The following is a 20,363-nucleotide window of genomic DNA, read 5'->3' on the forward strand; positions in this document are numbered from 1 at the left end:
GTGTTCTTGCTTAATAATAAATGTTCATCTTGATTACTGCTGTTGCCTCTAGTAATTGTGTGTTTTTATAAGTTCCATTATAATAATTTTTAAAAAACAGTTGCCTTAAAGGGGTCATCGGATGCTAAGTTCAGTTTTTCATGTTGTTTGAACAGTAATGTGTGTTGGCAGTGTATGTACAAATCTACCCTATAATGATAAAAATCCATGCAGTGGTTTTTAATTAATCAGTATAAATAATATCCCCTTTTTCAAATGGAGCCGTTCTCAGATGCCTGTCGGTGTGGCGTCACACCCACAGAGGCCGCTCCCACGATAATTGATTGACATGAGCGTCTTACCTCAGACCAGCTGTAACAGTCCGACCTCCACTGTTTTCATGCCGGAGCAGGGATGTAAGTTAGACGAGAATATCTCCGAATGAGCGATTGAGGTGTTGTGTTGCTGGATGTAATAATGAACATAGTGGTGGTCATTTACTCCCGACATCTGAGCCACTGAAGATGCAGTGGATTACGTTTGTTTGTGAAGGGAATGCACGTCCCGATCTACATAAGTGTGTCTATGTTCACGCAAATCATTCGTGATCCAGCTTCACTTACAGCAGAAGTGAGTATAAGGGTTTTTTAATGAATCGCGGCTAAACGCGCTAAATGCGTAAACAATTTCTCGGAGCAGCTCGTCACTCCACAGAGAGAAGAAAGGGGTGGGGTGAGCAAAGCTCATTTGCATTTAAAGGAACAATCCCTCAGAATGGGATGATTTTTGCAGAGCTGTAAAAAGGATGTTGTTTTACACAACCATTGAGAATTTTTAACTAGAGTATATTATAGACTTTTCATTAAGACCCTAAAGAATCATATCAACTTGTGGCATCCGATGACCCCTTTAAATAAAATAACCCAGCATGTTTGGTAACAAATTTTAACCCAACCAGCTGGGTTAATATAACCCAGCATGTGTTCTGTCCAATATTTACCCAGCGCTGGGTTGCCAAACAACCCAAGTTGGGTTGTTTTTAACCCAGCATTTTTAAGTGCGTTTTTAAGGTTGAAACGCAGAAAAGACAGAGCTTTTTTGGTGACGGGCCCTCCATCTTTATAGGTTTTCAAATCTCTTCTTGAATGTGTTTTTACCTTTGATCATTGTTATGTTGTACAGCACTTTTTTAAAATGCGCTTTAGAAATAAAAGAACTACAACTCTTGGTATCGCATTAGACAGGTGCACTAACTGCAATACATTCAATGTAACTGCCAACTTGCTGTTCTTCTGGTATTTTTATTGCTTGTTTTAGCACCTTGTCAGATTCCTTTTAACACGAATGTAAATGTTGGGAATGTGTGAATGTGATTCAATCGTTTGCATGAGGCTCTAACATGTGGAGAGCTCTGGCTACAGTCGGATTCAAGGACGCCTGCTGACTAATTTTATCTTCGAGCATGAGTTCATCATTGATTTTCCTGCTGAAGCCAGCCTCTGCAGAAACCGAGAGAGAAACACAATACAGCTATTGAGCTCCTCTACATGTCCACACTTAAAGGTGCAGCCTGTCAATGTAAAATCACTGCCACTGCCACGAATGAAGAGCATCAGTGTGTCTGTGGTGATTCTTCTTCGTTAGAGAAACTCAGGGATGAATTTGGCAGTGGTATTCAGCTATTTTTCCACCATATTATACATCTTTCCTTAACACAATCAAGTGCTGCACACAGGGCCCAAAAATAACACTCACCAATTGCCAAATGCAAGTAAAATTGGCTAGGGTGAGTAAATGAAATGAGTTACTCACCAGTAACTTCATTAGGAACTGCAACATAATATACCGTTTAAATCTAATTTTAAGTATGATAAGTAACACAAGACAAATTGACTACTTAGGAAAACATCTGCTGAGTCTTATAACGACTTTTACCTGGAAAAATTACCAGCAGAAGTTCATCTAGGGTGTCTTTTGTGATGGAGAGGTAGAGACTGATCTCATCCTGATTGTCACAAAAGGCTGCCTCAGGTTGCACAATACAAAGTTATACATATTCCATAGACTGTCACTTAATTTTCACTTCACGCTCTCTTCACACTGGGTCTGGATTGGTCGTTACTAGAGAAAAAGTCCCAGTGAAAGTTTAACCCAGAGCAGTGCGTCAGACTACGCTTTGTAAATGTGAAAACAGTTTCAGAGGGTCACTTCCTTTAGCCTGCTCCTGATAGCCATAACAGCCGGACAGGAAACATCGGCTGACACATTTCACCTGGCCCTGACACATCATACGTTACACTGCAGCAAAGTGACTCGGCTCCCAGCGTTCTGTCTGCTACTTAACGGTTAACAATAGAGCAGACGCTGAGCAATAGTTTCCACCCAGGAAAAATGGTGAGAGACAGATAAGAGAAACAGAAGCATGGAGGAGGGGAAGATAATGCGATGGAGTCCCTAGGTGTCCATTTGGCTGTATGACTCCTCCCTTTATCTAATAATGCATTTTAAGGGAAGACTTTTCCTCGTAACTTTGTAATTACGCTCTTATCTGCCTACATTAGGCCTGGGAGGCAGAATGGCGGTGAGACCGTTTGTTTTGCTTTCAGCTGATATCTGCAAAACACTTGTACTGATGCATTAGGTCAATTTTATGCTTCTTTATCTACAAATTCGCTCTACTACATTCTAAACACACTTGCTGTGAAATACTATTTGATTGTTGTTGTTATTTGTTTATTTGTTTTACTGAGTCTACGTACTGTAAGCCATGCTATTTGTCAAGGATCTGCTAGTTATTATTGGAAAATAAATTAGAAAGGGTAATCAGGACCCTGTATGAATATTAATTTTAGTCCAAAAAAACTCCCCTAAAAAACGTGAGAATAGAGAAAACGATAAAACCTTAAATGATAAACCAGTCATTTGGACAACGGTCAATGTTGAGCAGTAATTATACAAAAATTTATGAAAATTCAAAATGATGCAACTGACCAATAATTCAAATAATTGAGTCCATCTCAACTCGTCTAATGGAGGTTGACCATTTTTTAAATGACCTCTCTATGGTAAAACCAATGGTTTTTTTTTATAGCAAGTAAAACAAAGGTAAAAAATGGGTGGTTTTACACAGAATAAATAAATAATACAAAATAATAATAATAATAATAATAATAAATTAAATAAAAGGTCAAGCAACTTTTCTGGACATTTTTTGGAGTGTTTGAGATACAGTGACCCCTACATAAATATAAACGTGGGCCAAAAACAAGATTAAATAATATGCAAAAATAGTAAATATATAAATAAATAAATGAATAAATAAAAAGTCAACTGACTTTTTTTGGACATTTTTGGAGTGTTTGAGATACAGTGACCCCTACATAATGTTGGCAAAAAAAAAGATTAAATATTATGCAAAAATAAACATTTGGCTGTTTATAAATAAATAAACAAATAAATAAATGGTCAAGCAACTGACTTTTTTGGACATTTTTGGAGTGTTTTAGATACAGTGACTTCTACATAAATATGAATGTGGGCCAAAAACAAGGTTAAATAATATGCAAAATTAGACATTTGGCTGCACATTAAACAAACAAACAAACAAACAAATAAATAAATGGTCAAACAACTTTGACATTTTTGAACATTTTTTGAGAGTTTGAGATAGAGTGACCTGTACATAAACATGAATGTTGGCCAAAAAAAAAAAAGATTAAATATTATGCAAAAAACAAAAAGACATTTGGCTGTAAATAAATAAATAAAGGCCAAGCAACTCGTTTTTTTTTTTTTTTTTTTTTTTTTTTTTTTTTGCATTTTTGGAGTGTTTGAGATACAGTCACACCTACATAAATATGAAAGTTGACCCAAAAGATATAAAAATATAACAAAATATTATGCAAAAATAGACATTTGGCTGTTTATATAAATATATGTAAAATATATACTTTTTTGGGCTGCTTTTGGAGTGTTTGAGATATAGTGACCCCCTACATAAATGAATGTGGGCCAAAAACAAGATTAAATATTATGCAAAATCTTAAAAGTCAACTATAATTTCTGCAATAATTCTGAAATTAGAATTAATACTATTCCACAGTTTGAACAAAAAAAATTCCTTGGCAATTGCATAATACAACTGCAACAGTTCTGAAAAAATAAATCCAAGATAGTGGATGATTTAAATTAATACTGGTAAATACAAATAAAAATAGTTCAAAGTCTGCTGATGTCAAATTCTAATAAAACCAAATTAGAGTTGTGAAGCGTTATTTGTGAGTTGAAACCTGTGCAGTGCATTCCAAATTGGAGGCAGCTCCTTATGTAGGCAGTAGAGAGGATTGGGAGCAGAGCTACGTCTGTATACATTCCAGTAAAGCACAAAACATGTCCAACAATACACTAATTAACAGCCTTCACTATTAACTTGTTTATATACCATGCATCTGATAATCAGAACAACCTGACCTCATTGCTTCACAGCTGGCCAGATAAATCAGTCTACAGGCAGCTGAGCTCCGGCCCTGAAGGCCTGTAGTGGAGCTGAGCCACGTGGCCAGAGTTCTGGAGAATATTAGATACAGTGAGAAATCTTACCACCATAACCACAAACAGCAGGTCTGGGTCTCTGCAGCCTCCACATCTTAAAGCTATTACGAAAGCCTGTTTTTCTCTCTCGCTCTGTCCGTCGACTCTCCAATCACTCATCGGACAAGCAGCTGCAATAGCTCACAGAGCTGCCCACAAGCTGACACTGTAATCCTTAAGCACAAGCCCAGGGGTAACTTAAAAGCCCTGAGGTTCTGGAAAAAATGGGACTCTATTGTAATCCATGTTCGAACATCTAATACTGATGGCAACCGGCAAAATATTGCTGTAATCCTCAATATGCTTTGACACAATGCAATGTTTTGTGTGACAATGGCAATGCTTTTACTATTTAGTGCTTGTATTTTATAAAGTAATCTCTTGGGTTTTCACTCCATGAAAGAAACGTGGACTTGACATAGAAATCTATAACACAAACAAGCATTTTAATGCTTTACCGAGCATGGAAACAGCCAGCTAGACTAACAAGTATACTTCTAAGAAATCAATAACTCGCAGATAAACATTTGACAGGAGAGATGCAATTCATGCTCAACTTCACAAACCGCAACAGGTCAAAACAACATAATGACCCACATAAGAGTCCTGTGGAAAAAAGCATGATTTAAGAGCAGAAGCGCAGTGGGGCAAGTGTGAAGAAGAGCACATGACAGGACAGTAAATATGCCAACCTGACAGAGAGAGTGAAATCTCCTGGGTTGCTCTTGCTGGGTCTCGCTAGAAAGCTGCCATGGACGCCCCGTGTCAGGAGCAGGTGTTCTGCCTCGATCCCAGTGATGTTGGGATGAAACCACCTGAAATAAAATCAAAATAACATGCTCAGCAAAGACATCAAGCTTGATGATCAATAGCTAAGAAAGCCTCTCATGATCGAAACTCATAAAAATACGCTAACACATCTTGTAAACATAAAGTGGGAGTCGAAAACGTCACTAGGACGTTTCCTTGCGCATGTCTAACTTTTATGCTTCACTACCGTTGAAAATTTTGGTGAAGGAATCCCGCCCCCCCAAAAGAGTAAAGTATTACTTTTATTCAGCAAGGATGCTTTAAATTACGATAGCATTTTAGTGCCATGTTAAAAAAAAAAAAAAAAATTTTATATCAAAATATTTCAAGAATAAAGTTGAAATATTTCGAGATTGAATTTGAAATTATGATAATGTAGTCAAAATATTACGAGAATATCCAAATATTTTGAGAATAAAGTCAAAATTATGATAATGAAGTCAAAATATTAAGAGAATAACAAATTATTTTGAGATTTAAATCAAAATATTACGAGAATATCCAAATATTTTGAGAATAAAGTCAGAATTATGAGAATGAAGTTAAAGTGTTTTGAGAATAAAGCCAAAACATTTTGAGAAAAAAGTCAAAATTACAAGAATACGTAGCAAATTATGAGAATAAAGTTGAAATATCAAAATATTTCGAGAATAAAGTTAAAATATTTCAAGATTAAATTCAAAATTATGAGAATAAAGTCAAAGTATTATGTGAATATACAAATACTTTGAGAATAAAGTCAGAATTATGAGAATAAAGTTTAAGTGTTTTCAGAATAAAGCCAAATTATTTTGAGAATTAAGTCAAAATTATGATAATGAAGTCAAAATATTACGAGAATATCCAAATATTTTGAGAATAAAGTCAAAATTATGAGAATGAAGTCAAAATATTACGAGAATACCCAAATATTTTTAGAATAAAGTCAGAATTATGAGAATGAAGTTGAAGTGTTTTAAGAATAAAGCCAATATATTTTGAGAATTTACAAGAAATTGTAGCAATTATGAGAGTTATATTATTTTAAGAGTATACTCCATCCTATTTCGCATGCAAATTGCCTGGATTGGGAGCACCGGGAGATATTCCAAAATCTCAGCTTTGAAAATCCGTCAGTTTTATAGTGAATTACAAACAATATGTCTATTACAATAAAGTGTTTTTCACGCTCTTTAATGTGGCGTGTCAGATTCACCACAGTTTACGTGGTATGTCAATCAGTCATCTTTCCAATTGCAATGAGATATTCATTTCATTAAATTAGGCTATATATAAAAAATTCAGATGCAAAACCCTCTTTTCATGAACTGAGGCTCTACAGTGATCTGTCACTTCACATTTAACAGTGTCTAAACGGTATTTATTGTTTGATTACTGTAATAAAATGCACAGAATTTGAAATCTGAGACCTTGTTTCATCTCAAAAGTAACAAAGCACAAAGCTTATTGCAATTTCTTGCATGGCAGCTGCACCACAATCCTTTTCATTTGATTCTGGGGATTAAGAATCAATATTGCTTCATAAAAATCAATTAATTTTTACCCAGCCCTAATATATATTTACATATATGAATATATAAATATATATGCATTTCTGCATCCAGTTCTAAACTCGTTGGCTCCTCCCTTTTGACCCACCCATTCTAGTGATGTCATCAAGCAAGCTTATCCATATGTATATTTGTGTCCAATTTCATGGCGAATGTCAGTTCTAATCAGTTACGATTGCTGTGTTTGAAAAGTTACTTCCTAATCCTTCGGGGTTGATGGGGGTGTGGAAGGGAACGAGAGGTCGTGTGTAATCTGGGCTAGTGTTGGGCCCCAGCTGTCCGGCTGCCTGCAGCCCGTCTGTTCATACACCGGCTCCTTCACGTGAGAAGGCTTTGTGAATGGCCGTCCAGGGGTCAGGAGTAATTTTATCTGTGTGCTGCTGTTTGTAAGCGTGGCTGCCTACTAGGGGCCCCATGTCTTAATCTCACTTTAAGTGACCGCACGTGGGTCACTTACTTTCATCTTGACAGAACTGGGTAAATCCTGACCACACTGTATGATTGATATTATATACATGACAGTTTAAAGGTTTAGGGTCAGCAAGATTTTCAAGAAGTCTTTTTTGGTCACTAAGGCTGCATTTATTTGATCAAAAATAGAGTAACTACGTGACGACAAAGCTGAGTTTTCAGCAGCCATTATTACAATCTTCAGTGTCACAGTTGCACAATGCACAAAGCCGATGCAAGTATAAACACACATGGGCATGACAAAGAAATGTAAGATTTAGTGACTAAACAACTTGCTTTCTACTGAGTCCTGGTGCATTACTGCAAACAACTCGAAATGTTCCACAGAATGCCTCAAATGTTGTCTAAAGATTAACTTGTATTTAAAAGCTGAGGTCTTAATGAACAGATGTGGGTATTACGTCTTATCCTCATACTGTGAGTTTAAACTCTAACTCATTATTCCTCCTTCATTTTTCCATGCAAAGCAAACAATCGTCACTAACTTCCTCCAGTTCTTGACTGTAATGGAAGTGTTGAAGCACCCTTGATGCTGTGTCGTAGTGTGGAGGCTACCTGTGAGCATTAGTAATCACCGTTTCACTGGTCAGAGGGGATGTTCAGAGATCTGAATCTATTTCCACCTCGTCATGACTCACTGCTTATAATTCTATGTTAGTCAAAAGGTCTATATTTTCCCCTCCTGTCACATCATCATTATGCACAGTCACTAACTTCCCTATCTTTTGTAAAGTTTGCAGCCGAAGCAAAAATATTAAAATGTATGTGGATTAATAATTCATTGACAATTGTATCAGCACTTTTCCTCCTGACAGTGACTTTCAGAAAAGCAAGTCCAAGCAACTAAATACTAGAAACAAATGTGTACACAAATGTATGTACAGGTTTGTAATTGTAATGGAAAAGAATGTAAACTGATTTGGCAATCCATATACAGCAAAAGATTATACATTAACATTTAACACAATTTAATAAGAAAATACACAAATATACTGTACAAATGATGGTTTTTGGAAGTAAAAAGTCTGAATTACCTTATAAATTGCACTAAAATATGTGTTAACATTTAACAAGTCAAGATATGTTTACATTACACTTTTTAATGTTATTTTTGTAATTTAATTTTGTTTATTTTTGTATTTGTGTGTATAACAATGTGCACTGTCTTGTTTATTAGTTCTTGTTTTTGGAAATTACACTGTTTTAGTTGTTTAAGAACAGTATATGTGACCCTGGATCACAAAACCAGTCATAAGGGTCTTTTTTTTTTAAAAAATTGAGATTTATACATCATATGAAAGCTGAATAACTAAGCTTTTTTATTATTATTTGGCTGAGATACAACTACTTAAAAATCTGGAATCTGAGGGTGCAAAAAAAAAATCAAAATATTGAGAAAATCAACTTTAAAGTTCTTCAAATAATGTTCTTAACAATGTATATGACTAATCAAATAATTAGATTTTCATACATTTACAGTAGGAATTTTACAAAATATCTTCATGGAACATGATCTTTACTTAATTTTCTAATGATTTTTGCTATAAAAGAAAAATCAATAATTTTGACCCATACAATGTATTTTTGGCTATTGCTACAAATAAACCCCAGTGACTTAAGACTGGTTTTATGGTCCAGGGTCACATATTAACATACACACTTCAAAAAATGTTGGGTTAAAAACAACCTAGTGCTCGGTGAAATATAGACAAACTCTGGGTTGTTTCAACCCACATTTAACCCAACCTTCTGGGTAGTTTTATTTAACTCAATTATTGTTTAAACATTGCTATATGGCTGGCTTAAAAAATGAACCTAAAATAGGTTGCAAGTTAAAAATCAGACAATTATCTTGTAAAAATCTTGTTTACATCAAAAGGTGAACATTTATTAATAAGCAATTAAAAAAAAAAAAATTTATTCAACTTATTAATAAATGTTAATTTATTGAACAGAATGATGTTCATTTTCAACCTATTTTGGGTTCATTTTAAGCAAGAAATATAGTAATTTTTAAGCAATAGTTGAGTTAAAGGAAACTATCCAGAAGGTTGCGTTAAACATTTAACCCAACCGTTGGGTCAAAACAACCCAGTTACTTGGTTTGTCCATATTTTACCCAGCACTGGATTGATTTAACCCAACATTTTTTAAAGTTTAAAAGAAAAAAAAATCACCACAATAATACACCTTAAGAAATGTATTGCCCCTGTGTATGAGTTTATATATATATATGTCCAGTATCATAAACATGCCCTATATATGTCATGAAGAGCTGAAAGAAAGATATAGCAATAAATGTGGTCTGTGCTGTGTAGATAAACATGTTGTCATACATTTGCTGATAATACGTGGAGTGTATATTATTTTTGCAACATTAAGGCAAAAGACCAGAATATTCTGTTTTAGAATATTGAACTATTTAACTAGGCTAGATTTCAAATAAATCATTAGATAAATCAATCAAATAAATCAAAAACTTCTGGAACATCAAAGATTAAAAAAAAAGTGGAGAAATGAAGAAATACTGCTCTTTATGTCTGTGTTAGTATCTTAGTAGAACGTGGGATTTAATGGTAATCAGAAAATGCATAAATGAAATCTTCATTTTGTATTGTGCAAAACAGCAGGTGACACTAATCCCAGCTAAGCTCTTATGTATTTTCATAAAACAATGATAGTGGGCTTAGTCTGACCCCTTAACCTTTCTTTTCAGTTCCCAAAACTGCTCTCTGAAACTATAGGAACAGATAACGTTAACTTCCCAATTTTTCGATTATGAAAAATAAAGACTGCACGTAGTGAAAAAACACAAACTGGACAGGTTTCTCTTGTGATGGAGACCGTCTGGTCTTTTACCCGAACAGGTCTGTACAGATGCAGACATTCAGGCAAAGATCTGCACCCAGGAACAAACAACCCCAGGTCACTTCTAAGCCTCACTGAGCTCCCAGTAGCTCTCCAGGAGCTTTCCTCCAGCACAGCACACACAGCCACAACAAACCACAAACCATCCTGCAAAGTGCGCACACACTTCTGCACAAACAGTGGCGGTGAAAGAAACGCGTAGCGCGTTCGCACGTGAATTCGGCTGTGAAAACTGCATAGTCCGGATACGAAACGATAACAGCAACTAATGCCTCATGTTCCTACCTCACCATTCTGTTCGGAGCCTGTCAGAGCCCCTGCTTTGCTTCAGAGTTTGGTAATCCACGCTCAGTACAGTTACACAAGGAAGAAGAGAGGGGGCAGGGACTTGTAGGAGTGCTGCTGGTTGGAAAGAGAGGTGGGGGTGTTTAATCTGGGATTTGGATGCGTGTGAGCTGCCCTGATAGGAAAGCCAGCCAGTACAATCAGCTTTTGAGCAACTGTCCATCCCTCCTGCCCCCCCCTTCCTCTCTTGCTCTCTCTGTTTCTCTCTCTCTCTCTGAACGTGACGCAGCGTTGCCATGCTGCCTGGCACACTCTTACACCCCTTATCTTTATCTCTGCTACCATTAGCTTTAAATGGAGAGTGGCAGCTTTTGGAAGAAAAAACAGCATTGCACATACTGCAATGACCAGGGCAAAAAATGACAAAATGTAATGAACTGGGACAGTATGGGACAGTACAAGATTAAAATTTAAAGTAAAAAAGTAATTTAAAGATCTTTATTCTTTATTAAAGATTAAATTTAAAGATTAAAAAAGTAGCTTGGGTACTAAAGCATACTGACAATCTATGGACATTTTCATATGGCATCAAATAATCATATAGGCATTGCAGTGAAATGTAATGCTTTTAAAAGTTTGGGGTCAGTAAAAACGTTCATGCTTCTGAAAGAAGATTCTTATGCTCACCAAGGCTGTATTTATTTGATCAAAAATACAGTTAAATACAATTAGGGCAGCACAATTAATCGAATTTCTAATTACAATTACAGATGCCACAGTTATGTAATTGTTCAAAGGCACAAAAAAAAAACAAAAAAACACTTAAATTATTCTGCTTTCTTAAGATGTGTGTGTGTGTGTGTGTGAGAGAGAGAGAGAGTGTGTGTGTTTTTCCTACAGGTTATCTTAACTTTTTTTTTTTTTTTTTTTTACATTTTCAGCAAAATATTTCAGAAATTACTCCAGTCTTAAGAAATCACTTTTACACTTTTATTATTATTATTTATTATTACCTCAAGATTCTTTAATGAACAAAGTTTAAAGAACGGCATTTATTTGAAATAGAAATATTTTGTAACACGATAAATGTCTATATTGACATTTTTGACCAATTAAATGTTAAATTTTGAATAAAAACATCAGTTTCTAAGAAAAACAAAAAAATCTTACAACAATGTGGCAAGCAGTTGCTTCAAACAATGGTATAAAGCTATTCAAAACATCATTCAATGTAAATTCTGATAATGGTAATTAATAATCGCAATTACAAATTCAAGGGAATAATCCTAAATTATGATTTTTGTCATAATCATGCAGCCCTATAAACAATATATTTTAAGTTTTTTTTATTTTAATTTTTTAGGAAACTTTTTTCAGAAATTACTCCAGTCTTAAAAATCCTGAAACATTTATTATTATTATTACCTCAAGATTCCTTTAAGAAAGTCAAGAAAGTTTAAAGAACAGGATTTATTTAAAACAGAAATATTTTGTAACATGTTAAATGTCTAAATTGACATTTTTGAACGATTAAATATGTTAAATTTTGAATAAAAGCATCAGTTTCTTAATTAAATTAACTATGAACTTTGCCATAATAAACTATGAATAACTGTTTAATAAAATAGATGTTAAGTTTAGGTATTGGGTAGGATTAGGGATGTAGAATACAGTCATGCAGAATTTGTACATATTTTACAAGGTGGCTAATTCGTACGACCTCACTCGTATAAATTCATACGATTTTAGCAAAAATGTACGTATTTTACAAGTTCCATAATACGTATGAATTTGTACAAATGACCTGCACCTAACCCTGCCCCTAAACCTACCCATCACTGAAATCGTACAAATTCATACGAATGAGGTTGTACAAATTGCCACCTTGTAAAATACGTACAAATTGGTCGTGAGATAGCGTTGGCTTTATGAGTACTAATAATAATAAGTAGCAGCTAGTAAAATGCATGGTCTTTTTGTAAGCATACATCTAGCATATATTTAGCAATTCCCTAATAAAAATAAATTTAATTCAAGCATCTTCTCAAGTAAAGTTATATTGTTTAAAGTAGGGTTCAATATTTTTACTGTTGAACAAAACAAAGATAATGTCTTTTTTTCTTTTTATTATGAGATAAAGCTACCATAAATCAACAGTAACTGACTTTTTAAGCATATGTGGAAGTTTAAAGGATGGTTTGTGCCTGTGCTCAAGCGCTTCTAGCATGCACTTGCCAGCTTACGCAAACAGTATGCTCTGCTACTGTATGTTGCATAAGTGAAAAATGCTTGCCAAGTAATGAAGTAATTGATTTTAGAAGAGACAGAGCATACATGCGAATAAAATGTACTGTTTAGGCTTACAAAGCTTTTTTTTTAATTACAGAGGAACTTTGGCATGAGACATTATGGGACAGAGAATTAGGACAGACCTGAGCACCAGGAAAACACCCGGATTTCCCCAGAATGGAGACGAACATAATATTTGACCCTGGACCACAGGACCAGTCAATTTTTTGAAAATGAGATTTATACAACCTATGAAAGCTGAATAAATAGGTTTTCTATTGATGTATGGTTTGTTATGATAGGACAATATAGGATTTGAATATCTGGAATCTAGGGGTGCAAAAAAGAATCAAAATATTGAGAAAATCACCATTAAAGTTGTCCAAATGAAGTTTTTAGCAATGCATATTACTAATCAAAAAGTAAGTTTTGATATATTTTGTAGGAAATTTACAAAATATCTTCATGGAACATGATCTTTGCTTAATATCCTAATGATTTTTGGCATAAAGGAAAAATTGAAAAATTTGACGCATGCAATGTATTTTTGACTATTGCTACAAATACACCCATGCTACTTAAGACTGGTTTTGTGGTACAGGATCACATATCAGGACTCTAAAATATTACGATTTTGAAGTGTGTCATTTCATAATTACAAAAAATAATATTGACAGATTTCCCTGCCATCTGCCATTGGTTGGACAAACAGACAGTTCAGACGCTCCACATACGCACCACTCTTTGAGCTGATGTTGTTACACCAGGATGCTCAAAAACCACCAATGTACAAATACCTCACCTCAGCTTTAAGTCTTATCACTTCTCTTAATGCTTTATCACGGAAGTTATATTGCCCTGTAACTTCCCTTTAAACCTTATAAAATCTCATAAGGACACAATAAATGTAATCTGAGGCCATTAGTGTTATAATGGTCAGATTAATGAATGCAAAGGAAGAGCGCTTCTGTTCTTTTAGCTTCCTCTTCGATAAAATAAATGCATGACTTTCTTCCCTGGTTTAATAATTAACAGCCATTGTCCAGCTTGCAGCCTGATATAAATAGCAATGAACTCTGGCAAAAAAAAAAAAAAAAAAAAAAAAAAATCAAGAAAGATGAACAAACACAACAGACGACGTATAGTAAAATAATATAACAGTTTTAGAAACAATTAAGCCAACCTGCAAATGAGATTCAAAATATCTCAAACAGGAATGCCCACACAATCCTCTTTTGTCACTTGTCACATCCATATTGGCACATACTTTTGAGTGACACCAGAGACTCTCTTGGTTATGATAACTCGGGGGCACAAACGGGTTGTACAGTGAGGGCCAGAAAGAGAGAGACAACATGAGAGCGAGCGATATCGGGCGGAAAGTGCTGCAGCAGTGTTCTGACAGGGGGAAACACACAGGCCCACGTGCACACAGTGAGCTGCCTCTTCCCTCTTACATAATGTCTCAAGTTCAACACAGTTGGCTATTTAAAGCGGCAGGCTCGGTGACAAAAAGCGATATACATAGTACCCCCAACTCAGCTTCAAAGACCCTCTCGCGTCTATATTGGGGGCAGACGGGTCCCTGTGACTGGATTTCGGTACCGTTACTGATATTTTTAGAAAAGCTTATTATGCTGCCACATGTCAGTCTAGCGGTGACATGGTGAGTCAGTTCAAACACACATGCTCCTGTAGTTTGTCTCATTTTACTTCATCTGTTCAGTAGCTTGAATTTATTTAATTATGGAATTTTTTTCAGGATTCGCTTTTTAAATACGAATCATTTGTTACATTATAAATGTCTTTACTGTCACTTTTGATCAATTTAATACATTTAATGCATATATATAATGTTACAAAAGATTTCGGTAACACTTTATTTTACGGTTTCTTAACTAGTGGCATGCATACTACTAGAATATTAGCCATTTATAAATACTAATTAAGCACATATTAATGCCTTATTCTACATGACCTAATTCTACATCCCTAATCCTACCCAATACCTAAACTTAACAACTACCTTACTAACTATTAATAAGCAGCAAATTAGGAATTTAAGTGGTCCCTACTCTGAAGTGTTTTCTAGATTTCTATTTCAAATAAATGCTGTTCTTCAGAACTTTCTATTCATCAAAGAAACCTGAAGAAATTCTACTCAGCTGTATTCAAAATAATAATAATAATAAATGTATAAATATAAAATAAAAGTTTAAATAAAATGGAAAAATTAAAATTATAACAGAAATTGTACTATAATTTTTATATATACACTACTAGTCAAAAGTTTTTGAACAGTAAGATTTTTAATGTTTTTTTAAATAATTCTCTTCTGCTCACCAAGCCTGAATTTATTTGTTCCAAAATACAGCAATAATCAGCAGTAATATTGAAAAAAAACTGGGAAAAAAAATCTACTGTTTTCAACATAATAATAATATTAGAATGATTTCTGAAGGATCATGTGACTGGAGTAATGATGGTGAAAATTCAAAATGTAATAAATTACATTTTAAAATATATTCAAATAGAAAACTTTACCTTATTTTAAATGGTAAAAATATTTCCAAATGTTACTGTTTTTGCTGTACTTTGGATCAGATAAATGCATATATATATTCACTACCATAATATCCCATATATCTATATATACATACACACACACACACAAATATATATTCATGCCTGATAATGCCCCACATATTTATATAGATATATTTAAATACACACACACACACACACACATTAATATTCGCTGCCATAACATCCCATATATATAGATATATTTAAATAAACACACACACACACACACATATATATATATATATATATATATATATATTAGGGATGCAACAAAACAGTTAGTCCACGGTTCAATATGTACCTTGGTTTTTAACCACGGTTTTTGGTTTGGTTCGGTTCTGATAGCTTGCAACATGTGTGTATGTTTTTTTTTTTTTTTTTTGCATACAATTAACAACAAAATTCACCTGTAAACCTCTGTACACTGGAAAAAGCGTGGATTATTATATGTCTGCTTAATATTTCTTTTGAGAGAGGTATTATTTTTTCAGATTTTTACGCAAAATAGGATGGTTTTCATTCATACTGGATGCCAGAGGGCACCCTCGAGTAGGGTTGGGTACCGAAACCCGGTGCCAATACGGCACCGGTACCCATGTGACCGGTACCATATGTATCGGGCCGAATCAGAACGCGAACTTCGGTGCCTCATTTCGGTTCACATCTGGGTTTTCCCAGATCTCATCACATATAGTCATATTTCTGCAAAAGAATTGCTGAAATTTTAAGCTGTTAAATTATTGTAGTTCGGTTAGGTGGCTTAGGTTTTATTGTTGTTGCGTTTTGCATTGACTTAATAATGTATAGTACTACTTCTTTTTTTTTTTTTTTTACTTTAATACATTGTTCAATTTAAAGAACTTTTTTTGTCCAATAAAAATATATTCTTGTGTCATCCACCACTTTGTGGCTTTTTTAAAAGTATCAGTTCAGGCACCGTTTTGGCACCGGTACTGTTTTAAAAGTATCGATTTGGCACCGGTACCGAAAAAACCCCAAACGATACCCAACCCTACCCTCGAGCAGAAAATCCATTCCGTTCCAGATTCTCTAATATGGATAAAGCTATCGCTATTGCTGTAACTGAATAAAAACAAGATATAATGTTAAACATTTTGAATGATGAAATGTAAGGACAATAAACACTTGTCTGCAATAATATATGGTTTATCTTTGTTCTTCAAGCCATCTCGGGTTAAGTATATTTGTAAGCCATTGCTAATCGACATACAGCATAGAATATATTGTCTGCCTCATTCTATGATAAGAAACCACATCAGATCACAAAAGGAAGTTATTTCAAGCACCTGACTGATGGTGTGAAGTAAAAGTAAGTTATAATGTTCTCTTTTGTTGGACAACAGGTTTAGAAAGGCTTATCATTGCATTTCATTAGAATGGAAGATGCTCTGCAAGTGTTGCTTTTTCAAATATAAACAGGGAGGAGTTTCCTCATCTCAGCGCGTGAAACCACGGGCACACACTGCTAATTTTGATAGAAATAAATATATCTATATATGTGTATCTATATATATGTGACGCTTTGGTAGCGAATATATATATATATATATATATCACATATATATAGATACACATATATAGATATATTTAAATATATAACTATATATAGATACACACACACACACACACACACACACACACATATATATATATATATATATATATGTTACACCCAGTTATAGCTATGGGACATTACAGCAGCGAATCTGAAAGTGTGACTTAATTGATTAACAAATGTCCCCAAGCACATACATGTAAGGTCAAATCAATTGACACACATAACTAGAATGGCATATTCAAGGCTAGACGCAGTAGCAGCCTCTCTCTCCCCTTACTGAGGGAGAAATATGTTGCCATTTTTGAACTTGCCCTGGGTTAGACAGCCCAAGGACACGTGAAACAAAATCTAACGACAACGATCATATTCAAATTCTCGACAGCTGATAACAACCCTTCCAATAGAAATAGCCTCTTGGAATGGGATCAAGACCTGGCTTTGCATCCTAAAGAGGGAGTCCAGGAGTAAAATAAAAAAAGTGGTGATTTATGATATGAACAGTGAAATAAACATCATCCATAGACAGTACTTCAGTACTTTGTCTCTATAATCTATAACATGATTATGAAGACATTAATCTATGTAATACACTTAATTTAATCTGATGTGTAATAATTCCTTTAATAATAAATACTGCGGGTTTAGGGTCATGCTGTGAGTCTGCTGGACTGAGTTTAAGGGATTTATAAAACGATAAATAATGATACACTAATCATCAGCCCATCCATGATGTGAAATACCCACAAAATAATACTTTTCATTTACATTTTAACATAAATGTCAAAAGCACAAGGAAATGTAAACTATGATGATCCTGGTGCTTTGAGGGCGGTACGATTACAAATGGATGACTGAAATTTCGGACAGACTATCTCATTTAACCACACTGAAGGAAGTTTTCCTGTCTGCGAATTTCAGTCCTGTCCCCCTGTCCCTCAGACACACAAGTCAAACTCTTAGACATACTGACCCCAAAACCCGACATACTGTGCTGTTTTGTTTAAAAGAAATTAATAAGTTAATAAGTGTACAGCATATAACAAGGATGCATTAAATCAATGCATTTTCTATTTCAAATAAATGCTGTTCAAATAAATTTCTATCATCAAAAAATAATGGTAAAATGTATTACAGTTTCAACAAATATATTAAGCAACACAACTGTTTTCAACATTGACTGAATGTTTTTTGAGCAGCAGATCAACATATCAGAATGATTTCTGAAAGATCATGTGGCACTAAAGACTGAAGTAACTGAAAATTCAGCTTGGCCATCACAGAAATAAATTACGTTGTAAAATATTTGAATAGAAATCAGTTTTTTGTAATACTATTTCACAATTCTACTGTTTTTACAGTATTTTGCCATGGGTAAACATAAGAAAGTTCTTTCAAAAACATTTTACTGACATAAGAAAGAAAAAAAGAAAGAACTTTTGTGGAAATTTTGACATCAGGCGGCTATTTTCGTGCAACCAAAATATTCATGACCCAATATTTTTATGACCCCACAAAAATAACCACGCAATGAGCCATCTCTTCCTTTTTCCTCTTTCCTGTACACGCTTACTCACATGCACACAAAAGATGCTTCATGATCTAGAGAGTAAGAAATAACAATAATGCGAAAAGAGAAATGTAACAGGTGGGCTAAGTGACCAAGAAAAATATTCCACATTACATGAAGATAATAAAAATAAATCTCTTTTGGCCTTCCCAGAACTACGAGCAGTTTAAATGTTCTTTACGGCAATGTGTTAAATATGCATGAACATTAAGCTAAGTAACTTTGTTAGCCTCCTCTATGCAAAACCTCCTGTGAACAATAAAACATTTGTGAGCATAATATATGTAAATCCTGTATTGAAATAATTCTTCAGTTTCCTGTTTGCATAGCACAGATAACTACAAATCTGAAAAATGCACAGTACAGATCCCTGTCACTTTTGCATATTGGACAGATTATTCTCCACTATGTACTGATAAGTGAGGTCACTTTTCATACCATTTAAAGGGACATGTTATCATTTACTCATCCTCATGTTTTTCTAAACCTCTACTTTCTTTCTTCAGTGGAACACAAAAGGAAATGATGGTCTTAGTCAACATTCACTTTCACTCTGTGGAAAAAGATGCAGTGAAAGTGAGGTTTCTAGCATCTCAACAGAAGAAATAGTCACACAAGTCTGGAAGGAAAAGGAAGGCAGTTTACATGTTTGGGTGAACTGTTCCTTTAATGAGATGAGAAGGACATCAGTAATGATAATCTAATGATGCTAATAATAGTGAATGGTAATTGTTGGCAGCAGAACTATTTATATAACAGATGATGTAAAGGCAGAGTAAAGGCCAAAGGCTCACAGACTATTACTCTGACAAATGAAAGCTGCTCGTGAAGCCATAACCAGAACCGAATCCTGAAACGTGTTGTGTTAACGGTTAGTGCATGGATAGTGCAAGCATAAAGCAACACTGAGCGCTGTAGGATATTTACCCAAGGCCACCTGTGCAAACTCTCACAATAACTGATGTGTGCTTCAGCTCTTTGTGTAGGTGCATTAACCTAGTCAATCTCTAGATCTCTGTTTATGCAGATACGACACTCAGAATGAAATACAAATCATAGGGCCAACAAAGCAGCATCACACCACATTTATCCCTGGATTAATGTCTTTTAGAAAGACCTGTTTTAACCCTGGCTAAATTTAAAACCCTGCTCCAGAGTTGTTTAGCAACATACACCTAATTATAAAATGCCTCAGGGCTTATATTCAAGCGTTTTGTAGTAGTTGAAACTTTCATGTTCACTTTATGTTCACATGAACACTTCATATCTGAGATACAATGTCGATTAACGACGACAAAGAAGAGACACAGTTGCTTTGTTGTGTTTAAGAAGATTTAAGACAGCCAGAATCCACAAAGCAGCATTTCTGCACAAAGAGTTAAAAAACAGATTGCGTGCTGTATTTGTCCAATCAATTTTACTGACCTCACATATATGCAAATAAGGACGTTAACCCGGAGCTTCCAAACATACAGTGTGAAATCTGTCTATAAATAATAAATAACCCTGGATAAAGTGTTAAGTGTAAAACATGTCAAGTAAAACTATTTGCAGCCACATATACAGGTATATTAGCGCTTGTGTGCATATTTCTCTATTTTTAAATCTGCTATCTTAAATCTCTGTCTTTAATGTTTTATCGTGTTAGCACACGACGTACAGTAAATACAGTAGCAGGTCATTACCATAAATCTCCTAATAAACCGCCGCAATAAACTAATGAAGCACAGTTTAAATACTGCATTAGAGAGAGAAACTGTTAGAGTGACTTTGCGCTGATTATACATAT

At 34.6% G+C, this 20,363-nt stretch overlaps 1 protein-coding gene across 2 annotated transcripts in view; it reads right to left on the reverse strand.

Annotated features, from left to right (window-relative positions):
• Positions 1 to 20,363, reverse strand: part of ptpn11b (protein tyrosine phosphatase non-receptor type 11b) — a 40,056-nt gene that overhangs the window by 19,270 nt on the left and 423 nt on the right. Inside the window, exons 1-2 of one of the 2 annotated variants that reach the window (XM_051096108.1) lie at positions 10,554 to 10,691; positions 5,262 to 5,384 (exon numbers count right to left, since the gene is read on the reverse strand). In XM_051096108.1, the coding sequence (XP_050952065.1) occupies positions 5,262 to 5,384; positions 10,554 to 10,561 (131 nt within the window). In that variant the 5' untranslated portion in view covers positions 10,562 to 10,691. Of the gene's footprint in view, positions 1 to 5,261; positions 5,385 to 10,553; positions 10,692 to 20,363 lie in introns of those variants that run through there. The other variant, XM_051096107.1, reaches the window with a different exon arrangement.

The sequence above is a fragment of the Labeo rohita genome, chromosome 23 (assembly GCF_022985175.1).
Source record: "Labeo rohita strain BAU-BD-2019 chromosome 23, IGBB_LRoh.1.0, whole genome shotgun sequence".
Lineage (NCBI taxonomy): Eukaryota > Metazoa > Chordata > Actinopteri > Cypriniformes > Cyprinidae > Labeo > Labeo rohita.